Raw genomic sequence first — 19,659 nt, 5'->3', positions numbered from 1 at the left:
CCTTTGCCGTAAAAATCACTACATTCCTATACTTGTTTCTTACAGAAAGAAATACAAGAATGACCCATTTTTCCTCTTTTCCTAAAATCCTCCCAAAACAAAAGGAATAAAGTTTTTTCATATAAATACTTAGAAATGCCCAGTTAACAAATGATTTTTTTGTTCTCTTTTGGTTTTATGTGTTTTTTCAATAGGCTTTTTTTTTTTAAGAGCAGTTTTAATTCATAGCAAAATTGAGCAGAAGGTATAGAGATTTCCTATGTACACTCCCCCACCCCCATACATGTACAGCCTCCCCCTTAACAACATCCCCCACCTAACTGGTACATTTGTAACAATTGCTGAACAAACATTGACACACCATTATCACTCAAATAAATGACTTTTTTAGGAAAGAGAATTAAGAAATCTTGACACATCCTTCACCAACTGAGTGATAATAAATGACGGTAGGTCATTCATAATTATTCACAAGAAAGAACATCTAATGAGACTGAGGTACATCTGAGCCACCAGAAAACTGAGTGACCTTTTGATTTTAACCTTACCAAATATAATAGCAACAAAGTAAAGAATCTAGGATCAGTCTTTGGTGTATGATTATCATGGCCTCAATAGACACTCATTGTTTATCAATCATCTCTAAGTGGCTAGGCGCTAGACTTGGTGCTCTGTACACTGTTAGTTCGTTTCATTCTCATGATGACTCTAAGAGACAAGGCTCATTATCTGTATTCTAAAGATTAGGAAACTGATGCTCAAAGAAGGCTAAGAAACTTGACCAAGGTCATGCAGAAATAAATATACCTGAATTCTCTGTCTCCGTGGCTCCTGATCATTTTACTAGTTGGTTATCCTATCTAGTTGATTATTCTACCAGAACAACAGCAACAACAACAAAAACTAGACCAATATAGGAAGTTGAAAAGAATTCAATATTTCAAAATTTGATGAATTTCTTAGATACTAACCTAATCTGTATTGAAATCACATTCTTTAAAGATTCTAATTCTTCAGTCCTCATTTATCATACAAAGAAAACAATTTGAGTGGTTGAACTGCATGTCACTTGAGCCGATAGCTATTAGGTAGCACCAACACACACCCAAACACACTGGTGATGTTACCTACATTCAGTTGTGGCTTCTCCGGTCACAGGTTCTCCTTCCCCACTGCTGTAAGCTGCAAATACTGAAATTTTGTATTTGGTCTCTGGCTGCAGATTTTCTATCATAGTATAAATTGCATCTCCTGGAAGATTTTTCTCTCCAGCCTCAATGTCATCATAAAGCGATTTCCATGAGACCCTGTAACCACGAACCATTCCTGGAGCAGATGTCCAATAAGCCCCAATTGACGTGTCAGTGATGTCTTTAGTAACTAAATCTCGAGGTGAACCACGTTCTAGAATAGAAATTAAAAGGGAATCATTTCTTAGATGTCTAGTAAATATTTAACTATTTATTATTCATCCTGGTAGGCATCCTGACTTGCTGAACTCAAACTCATCTGGTCTAAAATTGCCCATTTCTTCTTTCTGAACTGTCTCACTTGTTCTGTCAATGGAACAGACTGATACAACAAAACTTCAGAATTATATTTGATTCCTACCTATCAGCCTTCTCCTTATATGCCCAGTCAGACTGTAAGGTCCTTCAGGACAAGGATGGTATCCAAATTTGAAGGAGTACATGCTTTAAAATTTTTTCCAAAGGAAATATTTGTGTCTAAATCCCAAATTTTTATCACATTTGAGTCTACCTTATGACATAGCCCATTGTTCACAAAGATCTTTATTTCCTTATCGCGATATTTTCCTCTCTGCTTTAATTTAAATTAGCTCAATTTCAATCTATGATTTACAATAACTGCAACAATCTCATATCACTTGCAAACCTTAATTCTAACAATCATTTTCTGGTTAAACCTTTATTTGCTCATGCAGTTAAAAAAAAAGCAGAAGGGCAAACTTTCAATTTAGCTTAACCCAAACGAAACTAAAAACTACCAATTCTTTTGGAAAACCTAAAACTGATTAGTCATCAAAATAAAACACACCACTTGTTCTAGCTGATCAAAAACGCCTGCTACTAAATTTTGGCTCTTTCATTCAAAAAAAATACAACCCCAAATGGAAAAATATGGAAACCTCAACTTAATAGGAGGCACAGAACAGATGTCTTCCAATAAAACCCTCATTTTCCATATTTTAAATGTAAGATAAATATACAGGTCACTTTATATTGGCTACCCTTACTAGGGTTTATGCCACAGTATGACATAAATATAAAACAATCTACTTCCCCAGTATACATTTTACCAGTAATCGTCATATATTCATGCAAATGATATACAATGCTCTTACAAAAGTTTTGAAGGCTATTATTTTACTTGAATCAAAAAGTTAAAATAAATACCTTAAAGCTACTCAAAATTAAACAATGAAATTTCAGCACAAAAAATAAAGATAACAGTGAATGAAAAAGAAATCTAGGTGGACAAAAACCTATATGTGGTTAAACTTAGAGAGAAAAAATAAATAAAACAGGAGCTGGGCAGCCTACCAGATCCCGAGCCCAAATGGAAAATTCTAACTCCATTATAAATAACTTTAACTGCTGACAGGACATCTCATCTCTGGAAGGAAATTAGTTACATATTTCACTGCAACCAAGAGTACTTATTTTCAAGAACATACTGACTTTTTTCTCTCATTACTTGAGGCTAATTCTCAATTGAAGGTCTTCTTTCATCACATTTGCTACTTGAATGGCCATAATCTTTACATTTTCTCTACTTGCAGAAATATAAAAGTACAATTTCACTGTTTATATCTTCTGTTTGATTTGGTTGGGTTGGGTTTTTTGTTTTGTTTTTTATTTGTTTTGATAATTGATATCTCAACAACAAAAACTTAGAGACCTAAGTTTTAAATGTGCAGCACATTTTCCCTTTGCTTGATAATACTGTTATTTTCCATATGTACCTTTTCTCCTAAATTTCCTAAATTACAGTCAGAAACAGCTGCTGTGAAATGACCTTACTTGAAAGCAACTGTAAATTTAAATGAGGTAAATATTGCATTAATGACATTTCAAAAAAGTGTAAGACAAAATTAGATAGAATGTGCACATTATCTCCCAAATTAACACTGGTAATTTACAAACAATTTCAGCTTCTCCTTTTCTTAAACATTGTGTTTCTCAGCCTATTTTTCTCCTTACTTTCTACAACACTGATTTTGTTACACTGTTTATTTCCATGACAACAAACATCAGTCTTAACAAACACAGGCTAATGGCTTCACCATTAGAAAAATAATAGAAACAGAATTGTGGTTGAAGCAAAAATACATTCACAAAAAATTCCTCGGCTTAAAACAAAAGGATCACTAGATCACTAGATATATCTCCCCATGGACTTTAATCAACTATTTTAACACTCTCAAGACCCAGACCCGTAAAGCTAGAACAAAATCCTAGTAAAATTGCAACGAAATCCTTTCCCAGATTTATCAATGTCCTGAAAACAATCAACAAAAGTACTTTTTAAGATGCAAATGAAATATTAACTAAAAAATATTCCTGAGTTCTAATTAATGGCATGACAACACTAACTTAATTGAACACTGAGTAAGTTCTCAATCACAGAAAAAAAAAATCCTCTAAAAATTATAGTTTATGCCTGTGGTGTATAAAGGCACTATTTGTATTCCATGTTAGTGCCAAGGAAATACTGACCCCAAAGAAAGGAGAAAGATATCTCAACCCAGAAGCCAAGATTGAAAAGATAAACTGCTTCATATGGGTTTCTTATATATCAGTCAGTCAGAATATTACTAAATATTAAGTTTATTCTGCTCTCAAACATATTGATAAATTTTTTTAGATACTAACCTAATCTGTATTGAAATCACATTCTTTAAAGATTCTAATTCTTCAGTCCTCATTTATCAGACAAAGAAAACAATTCAAGTGGTTGAACTGCATGTCACTTGAGCTGATAGCACCAACACTCACCCAAATACACTGGTGATGTTACCTACATTCAGTTGTGACTGAATGCAGGTAACATCAGGAGGGTTGAATATTCTATCTGTTGCATTATACCCAAGAATTTTGAGAAGATGATATATTCATAACCAGCAGGTTTTATCGGACCTATCACTCTTCAAGTTTTTAAAAATAGGTTATTGGCTTAGCCTAACACTAGATTACCAAAACATGAAGCAACCGGATTGGCCCCTGTGGTACAGTTGGCAGGATGCAGGCTGGTAAGTGGCCAAGCTGGTCTTGAGGTTAGGTGTGTGATGTAGATTGGATGCCCCCCCACCACACCCCAACCTCATTGAAGCTTAAATTCTCACTATAACTGTTGAGGGTGGGAAATCCTATTATGGTAATTCAAAGGTGGGGCCTTGAAGAGGTGATTAGGTTGTAGGATCATAATGAATGGATTGAAAATGATGGTCATGGGCATGGTTCTGAGGGCTTTAAAAGAAGAGCACATGAGAGGTTAGTCTTTCTCTGCTCCACCATTTTCTGCCATGTGAGACCCCTGGGTCACTGTTGCCACCACCAAGGCCTTCACCAGATGTGTTCCCTAGACTTTGGACTTCTCAGCCTTCAAAACTGTAGGCAATAAATTTCATTCTTATTAATTACCCAGTTCTGTGTATTTTCTCATAAGCAACAGAAACAGACTAATACAGAAAATTGGTACCAGAGAAGTGGGGTGTTGCTTATAACAAATACTGAAAATGAGGAAGCAGCTTTGGAACTGGGTGTTAGGCAAAGGCTGGAGGAGTTCGCAGGACTCAAAAGAAGATAAAAAGTCGAGAGAAAGTTTGGAATGTCTTAGAGACTGGTTATGTGGTGGCAACCAGAATTCTGATAGAAATATGGACTGTAAAGACCATTCAGATGTAAATGAGAAGGGACTTATTGGAAACCAGGGCAAAGATCATCCTTGCTTTTAACTGGCAAGGAACTTGGCTGCATTGTGTCCATGCCCTAGGACTTTGTGGAAGTTGGAACTTAAGAGCTGTGAACCAGAGTATTTGGCAGAAGAAATTTCTAAGCAGCAAAACATTCAAGAAGCTGCGTGGCTACTTGTAATAGCCTATGCTGAGTTATGAAGGCAAAGGCATGGCATAAAGCCAAAATTTAAAAGGGAAGCAGAGCATAAAGATTTAGAAAATCTGTAGCCTGGCCATGTGGTAGAGGAGCAGAGAGCATTTTTAGGAGAGCAATTCAATGGTATAGCTCTGAGACTGTTTGCTAAGGAGATTAGTACAGAAGAAAGGGATTATCAAGAAAAGGGGGAAAAAAAGACCTTGAAGGCATTTCAGAGATCTCAGAGACCCCATCTTCCATTTCAGGCCTAAAGGCCTAGGGAGACAGAATGGTCTTGAGGAACAGGCCTGAAGTGCCCTCCATGGGCTCACTGCCCAAGGCCACCTTGGGAATCTGCTTCCAGCACCAGTATCCTGGCTGCTTTGGCTGCTCCAGCCTTGGCTAAACTACTGGAAGCCTTGGCGGCATTTATGTAGTGTCAGGTCTGCAGGCTCACAGAATGCAAGAGATGTGCAGGCTTGGGAGCCTCCATCCCAACTTCAAAGTATGTATGGAGAAGACTGGGCCCAGGAAGAGATTGGTTGCAGGGTCAGATTCACTGTAGAGTTTTCTTTAGAGTGATAACAAGAGGAAATGTGGGGCCGGAGGTGCAGCAGAAAAACTCAAACAAGGCCATATCTAATGGAGATGTGAAAGCAGGACCACCATGGGGGCCCCAGAACTGTGTAGCTACCAGAGTGCAATGCCAGCCTGCAAGAGCTGAAGCATAACCTGAGACCAGGAAAGCCATAGAAACAGAGCTGCCTGAGGGCTTGGGGACCCAACCCCCACACCAGTGTGCAGAGGACTTCAAACATGGAGTCAAGGTAGATGATTCACCAGCTTTGAGATTTAATGCCTGCCCTGCTAGGTCTTGGACTTGTTTGCCATCTGTTACACCTTTCTTTTGGCCTATTTCTCCCTTTTTGAATGGGAATATGTACCCTACGCTTGAGCCACTGTTATATCTCAGATGTAGATAACTTGTTTCAATTTCACAGATGGGATCTTGAGACTTTGGACTTTGAGTTGAAACAAGTCAAGACTTTGGAGATGAAACAAGTGTATTTGTATGTGAAAATGACATGAGTTTTGGGGGTTCAGGAATGGAATGTTATAGATTGGATGCCACCCCCCAACCTCATTGATGCTTAAATCCTTACTGTATCTGTTGAGGGTGGGAAATCCTATTACAATAATTTAAAGGTGGGGCCTTGAAGAAGTGATTAGGTTGTAGGACCATAAAGAATGGCTTAAAAATGGTGGTCACGGGTGTGGTTCTGAGGGCTTTAAAAGAAGAGTATATGACAGGTTAGTCTCCCTCTGCTCCACTATTTTCTGCCACGTGAGACCCCTGGGTCACTGTCACCATGACCAAGGCCTTCACCAGATGTGTTCCCTGGACTTTGGACTTCCCAGCTTCCAAAACTGTAAGAAATAAATTTTGTTTTCTTTACAAATTACCCAGTTTCAAGGATTTTGTTATAAGCAACAGAAACAGACTAATATACTATGCAACTGGTTGAGCAGGACACCAGTGGACTATGTCCCTCCAGGGACCCTGGGGCCCTCTGCAGCAAGGTAACTGGACTGGTCTTGATCAGATACACAGAATTTCCAAAGAGCCAAAGGCTAGGCTCTGCTCAAATCAATTAAATCGGAATATCGGGTATGTGCTTAAGTACTGATGCTTTCTAAAAATCTTTTAAATCTGCTCTGTGATTCTAATTCCTCTGCAATTCTTTATTCTTTACCCCATGTCTTTCTTTTCTCTTCTTTCTGCTTCTCTTCTCTGAGGTCTAGAGAGACATTTATTTGGAAGTTGTGCTTGGTCAGTGGAGAAAGGAACCCTCCTCATACTTGCTTTCACTTAGAAATGAGAGTCCTTCGAAATACAGACAGTTGTAAAAGTAAAACTGGTCAAAAATTGTTGGATATAGTAATGCTCTATAGGACCATTTAATGGCTTACATAGCATATCGTTATATTGCCATGCACAATGAATCACCTCTTTAGGTGGCAGAATGGTCTCAAGCCTGATCCTCAGAGAACTAAGTTGATTTAAGCTTCTCATCATGTCCTTTCCATCCCATAACACACATGGGATGTTCAGCACTCTCCTCCACCCTGTCTCAACAGGACATGGCTCTCAACACACGCCTCTTATTGAATAGTTGATCACATTTTCATGCGAACGAGGTTCCATCCAAGTGTTACCTAGCCAAGCATTTTGCATTGTTTAATATATTGTAGTTTTTGTCCTCAGTCTAAGGAACTCCAGGCATCAGTAACTACAGGAAGAGATTATTAGGCTTGTTTTAGTTTAGTTTGATTAGTCAGGTTTGGGCAAGAGTCCCTTTGCAGAGTGTCTAAGACGGAAGAGGAAACAGAGGGATAAGGAAGTAAAGATGTCAGAAGACTGGTCTGTTGCCCGTCTCCAGGAAAAGATTACACTTCCTCAAAAGAGGAAGACGTAGAAACAGAGGCAGTGAACAGAGACCAGCTCCAGCAGATTTTTTGCTGCTTTGTCACTACCCTTCTCTGAGCCTAGATCCACTTCTGCTCTAGGAGCAGCCCTTTGCCTCCCAGAGTTCCTCTTCTCCCTCTGTCCCAAGACCTATAAATGTATGTTTTATGGTGCTGGGTGTGGTCAGGTTTTTTATCTAAGCAACATTGTTTTCAATAATATTTAATGTCATACTACTTGCTTTCTTCTGGACTACATGCCTGTGCTTTCTATGTTACATTTACTTCTGGTAGTAAAATTTCTGGCAATTGTTGCAAACAAATCATCTTCTGTAATGATAATACACCTTTATATTTATTCCTTTGATTCTATCTCAATAGTTTTCCCATATATCCTCTTCTTCCCATTATAGTACCAGTATAGGTACAAGGAATAAAAATGTATTTCTGTCGTAAATTTAAAGGTACAAAATTCTAACAAGTTTTGAAATTTTAGTACTCAGAATTCCTGTTCTGATTATAAAACATATTCACGTATATTCGAAAGGCATTTTTGCCATGCCCACAGCAAGCATTTCTGAGCTGCTGCTGAGGGAAGTCATCGAGACAGGTGCATTTCCTATAATATGAACATCCACAAAAGGTTGATTTCTACACTGCTTTTTTCCACATACCAGGCCAAATAACTAATGCCTCATTTAAGCAACTTTCCTATCCCCTTTTCCATTTGCTTTCCGAAAAGCAAATTATCATCCAATTCAAATATAATTATAACATGAATTAGCCAATGATGATAACTGAAAAATTAATCATCATGAAATGAAACTGTATTTCATCCTATAGATTGTTCCAGCTAGCTTTCACTGAGTTTCACATACCACTTTCAAAAATAGAAGTTAAATTGAAAATGTAATGTAAACTCTCTTCTAAATCAATTTGTCTTTTCCGTTAGAGCTCAACTCAAAAGTCATCCAACTTTCCACAGCAGAATACAGAAGACCTGCTTCTGGATAATGTTCATGTGGAATTACACTTGATTTACAACTAATGAATTAGAACCATCATTCCAAAGGACAAAGTTCACTATTGATAAGTTAACTCAGTTACTTTAAGCAATACATAGTTCTTAAAAACCTCTTAACAATTTAAATAATCCTTGAACTTCAAAGCCTGAATGAGCAAAAAAGATTTCTTCCTTAATTGTTACCTCTCCGATTTAATTTAGATTTTTCTCTGATGAGCAATTAATTCTAGAAAAGGAAATAGAAATTACTATTTGGTGATTGTGCTAAAGTTCCCTGGAAACGTCAAAGTTGTTATACCCAGAATGAATGATTTTTCAAATTATGACCCAGCAATAAATCTAGGAACACACAGAAGCCTTGTTTAGTCCCTCTTGGAGAAGCCCCACATTACTCAATATCATGCAGAATTCCTGTGATGTGCTAAAAACCTCATTGTAACAAAATGTCAACTGAGTTAGCTTGGTTTGATCTGTAGGAAGCCATTTGTGTCTAGGACATTGGCAGGTTGCTACAGCAACAATGGAAATAAAAGAAATTGAAAAGTCATATTTTCCATAATCAAAAAACAACACTCAAAAATAAAAAGAACCATATTATTTCCAAACTGAAATTTTCATTCATTTGTGGTAAATCTCTGAATAAAACTGGGCATTATTCATTTAGGGGTTTATAAAAGCAGGTTTTCCTCAGTCTAAGCACTAACAGTGAAAACTAAAGGTTCTATCAAGACTTTAAGTGCATTTACATGTACAGCTGTGTTTTAGTAATTACATTAGTCTATCTATTTTAACAACAACAACAAGAGAGAGAAAAACAATGTAAATCAAACCTAATGGTTTGTGCTCAGATTCCTCTGAAGTTTGGATCTGAAATAGTAATAAACTCTGCCTTTGTTATTCTATTGCATACAGTACTATAGCCAACCACGAACTTCCCCAATGCCAATGCTAATAAATCTCTCTTCCAGCGACACGGGAATTTTCTGATCACTGGCTGCATTTCAATAAAAGTACCAAGAAATAGATTCAAGTTAGGGATGGTTGTGAACCACATTAAATGTTTTTTTTAAAAAAAAACAACTTTTTTCTTTTGAATTGAAAGTCACAATGCATTCAAGGTGATCTATAAAATTGTCAGCCTACAGAATGCTATTGCCGGCTGACTCCATACCTCTGGACAGAAGAAACATTCCTTCAAGGTCTGCTCTTAACCACCTCCTCTCTCCCGAGAGAAACAAAGATTAGAAAAACAGCAGCCCTCAAAAGCAGTTGCCTGGCTCTGTTTCCGGGCTTTCCACTCCCTGCATTTACCATCATATCCTAATCCTGTATATGGTATGTGGATTTGGCCGAGTTAATATAATAAAATGAAATGGAATAACCAGGGGCAAAAATCCTCTATTATTTTAATTTAGTCACAACTATGCTCTCACATATTTGTCAAGTTTACCACACATAATGCAAGGGGATAAATATGTTAATAAAATCAAGATGACAGTATTTTTGTAATCCTTCACTGCAGTAGAGAGCTTTAGTGTAAATTTAAAAATTTTTTTTTACAAATTAACTATATTTTCTAGGCAAACTCGCAAATCACCTAGCTTTCCTCCTTCGCAGGAAATGAGAAACAGTAGGTTTTAAAATTTATTTTACTACCAGTGTATCCCCCTTGGAAATAATTTCTGATCAAATACATATGTACGTGTGTGTGTGTACATTCACACGTTCATCCAAGTTGGTAGATTTTTCTATACCACTTGTGTAAAGCTATAAAATTATAAACAATTTATGTATACATATAACCTAGAAAAATCATAGCCCAATAGAACGTGTTTGCTGTAAAATTTTAAAGTACATTTTGTTATATAAGATTTTTAATATATCATTCTTGGCAAAAATGCCTTTATTTTTAGAATCAAGAAGATGTTGACTGAGCATGAAGATATTTTTAAAACAAGAAAATACAGTTGGGGGTGGCTGGTTAGCTCAGCTGGTTAGAGTGCAGCGTTGATAACACTAAGGTCAAGAGTTTGGATCCCCATACCAGCCAGCCACCAAAAAAAAAAAAGAAAAGAAAAAAATACAGACAAATATCAGAAGGTTAAAAGGTACAAGCACAAGTAAAACTATTAAATTATTTCCAAGATACTCCTTATAAAGGAGAAATTTTCACAGATATAAATAATCTACACCTATTCTGTAAAAAATAAAAGCTCGAAAGTTTATTCTTTAAAAAAATCCTATGAATAATCTGTGCTGTGGAAAACATATTAAGAGAACTTCAAAGGGTCAAAAAGAAAGGACAAACTTCCCCAAATTTCTGGATGTTGCTCCAGATATGAAGATCACATGCTTTTCTTGTTTAGATTATGTCTCTGCAGTCAGGGCAATTTCCATTTCTGCCTCTTATTATTTTCAAAACTTACATGTAGTCAGCGAATATCTCTGAAATACTTACTAAAGCTATATTTTTAGATATCAGTTCTATAGTTAATTAATTATTTCCTCTTGATGAATTTTATATACATACAATATTTTGCAGTTTCTCAAGAGTTTCACTTACATTCTCCCATTTGACCTCCACAATATCACTGGAAAGAAGGAGACAGAATGATCATTCCCTCTTTATAGAGGGGTAAACTGAGGCCCAGAAGAGTTAAGGGACTATTTCAAGGTCACAGAGCTAAGTAATGCAACCAGGACTCTTCTGGTTATCTTTACCCTCTGGTATTTAATCTTTTATTTAAATCTTCTTCTAAAAATAGATTTCATGGACTATTGGGATTAAATTCTTGATCACTATTATTTTGATTAGAATATATATATAGATAAATTTTGCTTTTTTTAAAAAATTATTGACTAAATCCTGAAGTTTCCAATCAGAACTGCCTATTACAACATCTATAATCCTCCAAGCTCCTGGATCCATCAAATATGATGGGTATTTTGCCTAATAACACTGTGCTTTAACATCAAAAATAAGATACTTTGGATTTATTTTCTTCCTTTAATCATCTCAAATAACTCATATAAAATACAATGGTAAAGAAAAGAAAAGCCTGATAGCCCATTAGGCCCTCAACCATAGTACTAATCAACATCCTTGTAATCATCCGCTAACTTTTTTCAGCATTACAATCCATTCTCATTGTGGTTGAATTAAATGTGTATTTTCTCTCCCTTACACTACTCACTTAGTAGTCATGGCAAATTAAACCTAAGCTGCCATTAAATGTCAAAAGATCTTAAATATGAAGCCATCTGACAATTAACTCTAGAGAACCAAGAAACAGCTCCAGTCCTGAGGATGGTTCTTACTAAGAACTGCATTAACTTTGAAGTTCTAACACAGAACTAAATTTTAGAGGTCACTTAACATAAAAAGGCAGAAACTTGGATTCTCATAATTTTCAAACTCTTTGAATGTTTTTATATAGTGAATGAAAAGAGCATTTGACTGAAAGTCAGAAAATAGCTCCTATCTGGACCTCGGTGACAGAACCAGCTGCGTGACCTCGGGCAATCCAAACCCTCTTCATCCACTGATGCCTCCCAAGGTCCCCTCCTGCTCAGAATGTCACACATCTATTCTCCATTTAACCAACCCATAGCACTATAAATACAATTTCTATAGCCTTATTATGCATCCAGCTCCCCAAGACACTTCTTCCTAACCAAGTTTAATTTTTTCAGTTGCTTACACTCTACATTTCCGAATAACAGGCAGTTTTTTGATTATTCATTTTTTAATATCAATTCCTTTTAAGAGAAAAGATTGTATATTTCTAGATTTCATTCCCTGAAAACATTCTAAGCTTTCTAAATGCAGAATCTCAAACAAGCTCAGAGATTTTTATAAAATAAGACAGTAATTACCTTCAAGCGTTGTTCCTTCTCCAAGAAGGGCATCTCCAGCCCCAGATGCATACAAGGCTGACACAGACAAGGCATATTGTGTCCCTTCCTTTAATCCCCTCAGCACGATATTGGTTGTATCTCCACTCACAGTGATCTCTTGAGTTTCCCCTCCTGCCACTGGGGTGTACGTGACGAGATACTGTTTCACTTTTCCCGGAGCCCCACTCCAAGATAATTTCATAGTTGATGTTGTAGGGTCAGAAACTCTTAAGTCTCTTGGATTCCCTCTAACTTCATTAAAAAACAACAACAACATCAAAATCCATTATTTAATAAAATGACTTGAAAAACAGATTTTTACTTTACATATGTATGTGCATTATATCAAATTTATATCATGGGTGAGTCAATGGCAATTTAGCTGTTGATTAGCCAACAAAGTTTAAGGATCTCTAATAAGGCCCCACATGTTAGTAGAAACAAAGAAAAAGACATCAATTTTTTTTCCTGTATTTACACGGGTTAAAATCATGATGTATTTACACGGGTTAAAATCTTTCACATAAAATCGTTCATGTTAGAATCTTTCATGTAAAATACTTTCTCTAAATTTTCCCTAAAAGTGGAACAAAGCACTATAAAATGAGGACATGTTGATTAGTACCACGGGTTAAAATCTTTCACATAAAATCGTTCATGTTAGAATCTTTCATGTAAAATACTTTCGCTAAATTTTCCCTAAAAGTGGAACAAAGCACTATAAAATGAGGACATGTTGATTAGTATAGTGTGGTCGTCTGAGGCCCCACACTCAGAGCATGGTGTCGGCTTCCTATGGTCATTGGTGTGAGGAGGACTTTATAGCCAGTCACTGGGCTAGGAGATGGACTCCAGCTTAGCTTAATGTATTTTGATGAGATTTCCGTGGCTATCAAATTTGAAGGAGGCTCAACAACTGAAAAGTAACAGGCAGGCAATGATTAATAGTAGTCGTATAACTTCGTATAATGTATGCTATACGAAGTTATTACGAGCATTTCTCTACACAATTTCATGAGGATTCTTTTGATCCTGGTTACTGCATTCATTTAGCCAAAAACTAACTAGATTCTGAAACAACGAACAAATATTCTACAATATCCGGAAAGAAATTAAGTACAGTTAATTTTTTAATCAAATAAAGACATATATAACAGTAAACTTTTAAAATCATAAATACTCTGCTAAATGCTAAATTTATTTCGGATCCCACATACAGACCGGCCGCTCACTGGCTGAGCGAGGGGCGGGAGCAACACCGAGGGTTGCGATCCCGTGGCCGGTCCCGGTCCGGTACGGGCACGACACTGAGGGTCACGAAAAAAGACAAAAAAAAAAAAAAAATTCAAAACTAAAAACAATTCAATTATTCAAATATAAGTGATTAAGGCTGTCACTCTTACTGTATTTCCTCAGAAAAGTAGGAAAATAATGCCTAAAACCCAGGTCTACCATATTTATCCACCTGACCAAGCTGTCTTATCCAGTCAGTCCCACAACTAACTTTTTATCTGTACAGTCATTTGGCTGGGAGAATAACTGGACCATACATGTGATGGAGCAAGCACATGATAGGTACATAATGAATGCTAGTTACATCTAAACCTTGAAGTTAAGTTGCAGTGTGGTAACACCCACAGACTCAGTCTTAAATGAAATTTTCATTAAGCACAAATAATAATATCGTCTGGCTTTGTGTTTTGTAAACATGTTTAAATGACCTATTTGTTCAAGAGGACAAACTGGCCGTATGGACAACACATTCAGGAAAGGTGAACTAAAGGTCACCATCCTCTTAGTCCACTGGGTTGAAATCATAGCACAACATGCTGTATATACCCCACAAACAACCAGAAGTTTACTTAAATATTCAACACATCAATAGATTGTTCCCTGTTGTTCCCAGGAGAAAGGAGACGTCTCTCTCCAGAAAAGAAAGAAATGGTAGTTGGCTGACCTGTACCCATGCTTCATTTCGTATGGCAAAGAAAAAGGCTAAATTAATCAGAATGAGTCAAGCAGGTAGACTGATGGGTTTGAATACTGAAGCTTAAAAGATATGTAATTTTGAGCCTCAGATTACCCAGCAGTAAACATGACTACTTATAGGATTATTGAAGTGGTTAAATGAGATAATCCATTGAAAACATTTAGCATAGTGCCTGACGCATAGCAGGAGCTCGATAATTGTTAGCTTAATGGAGGTATTGATCAGAAAATTCCTTATTGACTAAAGAAAGTTTAAATCCCAGACTTCACTACAGACAGTAGAATTGGAAAGGCATTACCAAATTCTATTGTAGCAGCCAAATGGTCAAAAACAAGAATCTATATGAACATAGTGGCCTCTACTCAAAAACCTTAGATTTAAATTTCTTCTTGAGACATACTTCCCATTCACATCGTAAAGTGCTGAAGAAAAAGGGCTGGCTCATCAAGCAGCAGTATGGGCATTACAGCTAATTATCAGAAAATCAGAAATATCCAAGTATGGACTTCTAGGTTATACAATCACAAAAATCATAAGATAAAAAGATGCCTCTGGTCATTTAGTTTATTTGCTGGCCTCAGGCAGAAATAAACCTAAACATGCACAAAAGAAAAATATCAACCTTATTTTTAAAGTGTTTCAGAGAAGAAAGATTGTCTAGCTTTAATCAGTTAGGTATGCCAGTGTGCACCGCCACTATCAGCAAATCCTTCTTTGTAACTACTTCTACCTTAAATTCCTCACAATGTCCTTTCAGCTTCTTTCCCTCCTATCCCCAGTCAAAATAGAGAAGAACAATGGACATCTCTTATAATATTCAATGTTTATGTTAAAGAGTAACTGCCTTGTTTTAATCTTCTCCTAACCAGGTTAAATTGGTGCCCTTTAAATGTCAAATGTATTGAATTTTGTCAGAAAATATTCAATTCTATCCAGTAAGAAAGCTACATCTAAACAAATACTGCTTAAAATAAACTTGGTAAAGTCTGTACACTCCTGTTCATAGCAGCATTATGCACAGTAGCTAAATGGTAGAAGCACCCCCAAGTGTCCATACATGGATGAATAGATAAACAAAAGGTGGTATATACGTACAATGGAATATTATTCAGCCTTAAGAAGAAAGGAAGTACTGACACATTCACAACATGGACAAACCTTGAAGACATCATACTAAGTGAAATAAGCCAATCACAAAAAAACAAAAACTCTGTGATTTCACTTATATGAGGTACTTCAAGTAATCAAATTCATAGTGATAGAAAGTAGAATGGTGGTTTCCAGGAGCAGGGGAAATGAGGGAATGGGTAATAATTACTTGTTTAATGAGTCCAGAGTTTCAGTTTTGCAAGTTCTGGAGATGGATGGTGGTGCTGGTAGCACAACAAGGTTAATGTACTTAATGCCATTGAAACGTACATTTAAAAGTTGGTCAAATGGTAAATTTTATTTTATGTGTATTTTACCACATTTTTTAAAAAGGAAAAAAGAATTTGGTAATATACATTTGCCATCAGCTCCATAAGTAAAGTAAGGAAATTTCAGAGGTATTTAAAACATGACATCCCTGAAATGTGGAACAGAAAAAGTTGGAGCAGTATTTCAAAAGTTATCTACATAATTATTAACAGTTCTCTATGTCTGGACCTCAAATCCATCAAAGTAAATCAAGGGTTTTTTACTTAAAAGTTTTTGCTCTTTTTAAAAAGATTTATGGGGCCGGCCCGGTGGTGCACTCGGTAGAGTGCGGCGCTTGAGAGCGCAGCGGCGCTCCCGCCGAGGGTTCGGATCCCATAAAGAGACCGGTCCGCTCACTGGCTGAGTGCAGTGCGGGCGCGACACCGAGGGTTGCAATCCCGTTGCCGGTCACGAAAAAAGACAAAAAGGAAAAAAAAAAAGAAAGATTTATGAATACCTGTATTTTAAAGATGCCACATTTTACAAAGGCATTCATAATTCTGAGCTATACAATAAATTACTAGTTTTTTAAACACAGTGGCAGAACCCGCACCACACCTTCTTCGGTGGCCTCTTCTCCAGCTAAGGGAATGCTGAAACCGTCCTCGTACTCTGCAGTCACATTGACCAAGTAGAGGGTCTCTGGCTTCAGGCTGCTGAGAACAACACTGGTGCTTGATGCTGGCTCCACCACTGTGACCTCTTCATCCCCAGCAGCTTCCTTGTAAGTGATGTGATATGAAAAAACATTTTCTCCAGCAGGAGACCAGTTGGCTTTGAAACTGTAAGAAGTCACCTCAGAAAAACTAAGATTCCTTGGAGGCACATAAGCTATTAAAAAGAAAAAAGACATAGTTTAAAAACTCTAAGTCTATAAAGCAAAACTGGATCTAATGACTCCATGTTTCTGAAATAGCTTATGTTCATTTGGGTTAATGATGTTCATTAACACCAATGTACTGAGTAAATCTTTCACTCTTGACCATTGAGAAAAAGCCTCCCACTTACAGCCCTACAAGAAGGTCCTGATCATTTGCCTTGACCATACATAATACTAACTTATGCCATTTTAATGACTAATTAAAATTTAATTTGAATTATGAGATTCTTTAAGACAAAGCAGTAATAGAATGGACCTGCCCATAATTGGAATATTTAAATAGCACTAGGCCTAAAATAAGCCAGCAAAATTTTCCCATTTATCCCTAGTACGTGGATATTAACGTGTGACGGTAGGTAGACACATATTTCAAAGTAATGACAGGAATTTTTCCTAACAAAAAAATATTTATTAGACTAAGCATTTATTAAACTAAATCATAGCAAGAGACAATATTGAACACACACTACATATCCTCAGGGTACATACAATCAAATTGGAGAGATAAGAGAGTACAAAGTTACTAACAACAAAAAAAGCAGTTCACATGAATGCCGAATGAGTGAAAGTGACAGTAAGTGCTATGGCACTAGGATAGTTAAGGCATGCTTGATGAAAAGAACGGGACTTTCAACTGAACATTGAAAAACAGAATTTAGACAAATGAAGAAAAGACGATAGGTAATTCCAGATGTGAAGAATCACGCCCAAAAATAATCTAGTGACGCATAAAAAGAATTCAAAGGTCTGGGACTATGTTCTAGTCATCTTTGATTCAAAGGAACTAACTCAGTACCCAACACACAGTAGACACTCTGTAAGTGTTTTTTTAATTGAATATAATAAATAGACGTGATAAAGCTGGTTTCTAGACCTGCTTGAAGATCTAGAAGCAGGAGCATCTCATGACTTTTATGGGTAAACAGCTTTTTCAGCAAAAAAATACATGATCCATACCCAGGAGAAAGTCATATCTCACAACTAAATAAACTAAGCTCAATAGTTTCCAATAACAGAAAATTTACTTTCTCCTGTCTATGAAAAAAAGTTGAAGAAGTGTATTATGTACAACTTTAGAACCAAAAATGCTTTGTTCATGAAGAGATAACTTTTACTCTACAAAGTCTACTGACCTTTCTTCTTTATAGCTGCCAATTCTTGCTCAATTCTAAGGCAGATAGACTGGGTAAGTTCAAAAGATATCCTCTGAAAAGCATCAAAATCTTCCACTGTGAACACATGGGTCTCAGCAGGAGGAGAGGCAATAGCTTCTAATTCTGAGCGAACCGCATCCTTTACACCAACTGCAAAGATTTCAACATCTGAATTCCTTAGTTTTATAGCAGGATCTCTGAAAGCATCTGATGATTTTCCATCAGTAATAAGAATCATGACCTTTGGTACATTGCTTCTTGAACCCTTGCCAGGCACAAATATTTTCTCTCTGACATACGTCATTGCTTTGCCAGTGTTGGTAGATCCTCCTCTGTAGGGGAAGGTGTTTATTGCTTCAAGTATATCTTCAACTTTGGTGAATTTTTTCAAAGAGAATTCAGTATGAGGATCCCGGCTGTACTGGACAAGACTTATCTGAACCCTATTTGGTGAGATGTCAAAACTTTTTACAAGAACTTCCAAAAAGGCTCTAACTTTAACAAAGTTTGCAATCCCAATGCTATAGGAACCATCAACCAAAAACACAATATCGGCTTTTATATCCACTCCACGTGAGCATTCTGTAAAAAAAAGAAAGTCCATTAAACTCCAACACATATGAATTAATTATTACAATATAGATATCTGGCTTTCTTAGAAAGCATTCTCTTTAAAAGCAAACTATTGCAAGTAGTTTGTTTAAAACTAAGTCCGAACCAGTACGGCATACTGTCAGGTGGATGTTCCCATATTCCAAACCCATTGGACTCACCCACTTGAACTTTCATTGGTTGAGTCTTCTCCATTATTGAAACAGGTTCACTGGATGTCACTCCCTTCATGGCAGAAACACTGATCTGATATTCTGTGTCCGCTGAGAGGTCACGAATACTGAGTGTGGTCGTCTGAGGCCCCACACTCAGAGCATGGTGTCGGCTTCCTATGGTCATTGGTGTGAGGAGGACTTTATAGCCAGTCACTGGGCTAGGAGATGGACTCCAGCTTAGCTTAATGTATTTTGATGAGATTTCCGTGGCTATCAAATTTGAAGGAGGCTCAACAACTGAAAAGTAACAGGCAGGCAATGATTAATAGTAGTGAGAAGCAACCCTACTAAGTAGGTCTTTATGTTTGAATGTTCAATTCTCCTTATCCAAAGTAATCACGAATACATCAGGAAGTTACCCAACATCCTCCCCACCTCCAATTCCTCCTGTCCCTATCAAACCAAAAGTGACTTAATGACTGATTTGTAATCAGATTGGTGAGAAGTTTATGAAAAAAGAAAGTCTTTGGGAGAAATTAATGAGAAGACATCTGATGCCTAATTCTTCTCTGGAACCAAGATTTTCATTCTGATTTTGGTATTTCACTCACTTCTTTTACTCCAGGTACCAAAGTAGGCACTCCATAAATAACTATTAAATCGATGATTCACTCAATTCTTTAGAAAGTTTTTCTCTTTTAATAATATTGTAACAGTAAAACTATAATCTTGATTCTTTATAATATGCCAAGAAAGAGAAAGAATTTTATTCCCACATATTTCAGAGAAAAAAAGTTCAACTATGTTCATAGTGCCACCAAACAGAAGTGAAAACGATGGTTTATAACATGCATATTGACACGTAAATATCAATAATCTAAAAAATTTTGATAGTCATGCATTTAACAG

At 36.6% G+C, this 19,659-nt stretch overlaps 1 protein-coding gene across 1 annotated transcript in view; it reads right to left on the bottom strand.

Moving 5' to 3' along the window:
• COL12A1 (collagen, type XII, alpha 1) overlaps positions 1-19,659 on the bottom strand; it is a gene marked incomplete at its 3' end in the record, with an annotated part of 74,062 nt that overhangs the window by 35,210 nt on the left and 19,193 nt on the right. Inside the window, exons 9-13 of the mRNA XM_008574285.1 lie at positions 18,757-19,047; positions 17,963-18,565; positions 16,508-16,780; positions 12,481-12,753; positions 1,132-1,404 (exon numbers count right to left, since the gene is read on the bottom strand). Of these exons, the coding sequence (XP_008572507.1) occupies positions 1,132-1,404; positions 12,481-12,753; positions 16,508-16,780; positions 17,963-18,565; positions 18,757-19,047 (1,713 nt within the window). The remainder of the gene's footprint in view (positions 1-1,131; positions 1,405-12,480; positions 12,754-16,507; positions 16,781-17,962; positions 18,566-18,756; positions 19,048-19,659) is intronic.

The sequence above is a fragment of the Galeopterus variegatus genome, unplaced genomic scaffold (genome assembly GCF_000696425.1).
Source record: "Galeopterus variegatus unplaced genomic scaffold, G_variegatus-3.0.2 Scaffold1027, whole genome shotgun sequence".
Taxonomy (NCBI): Eukaryota; Metazoa; Chordata; class Mammalia; order Dermoptera; family Cynocephalidae; genus Galeopterus; species Galeopterus variegatus.
Note: the sequence above shows the minus strand (reverse complement) of the source record. Positions and strands in the feature narration are given on the sequence as shown.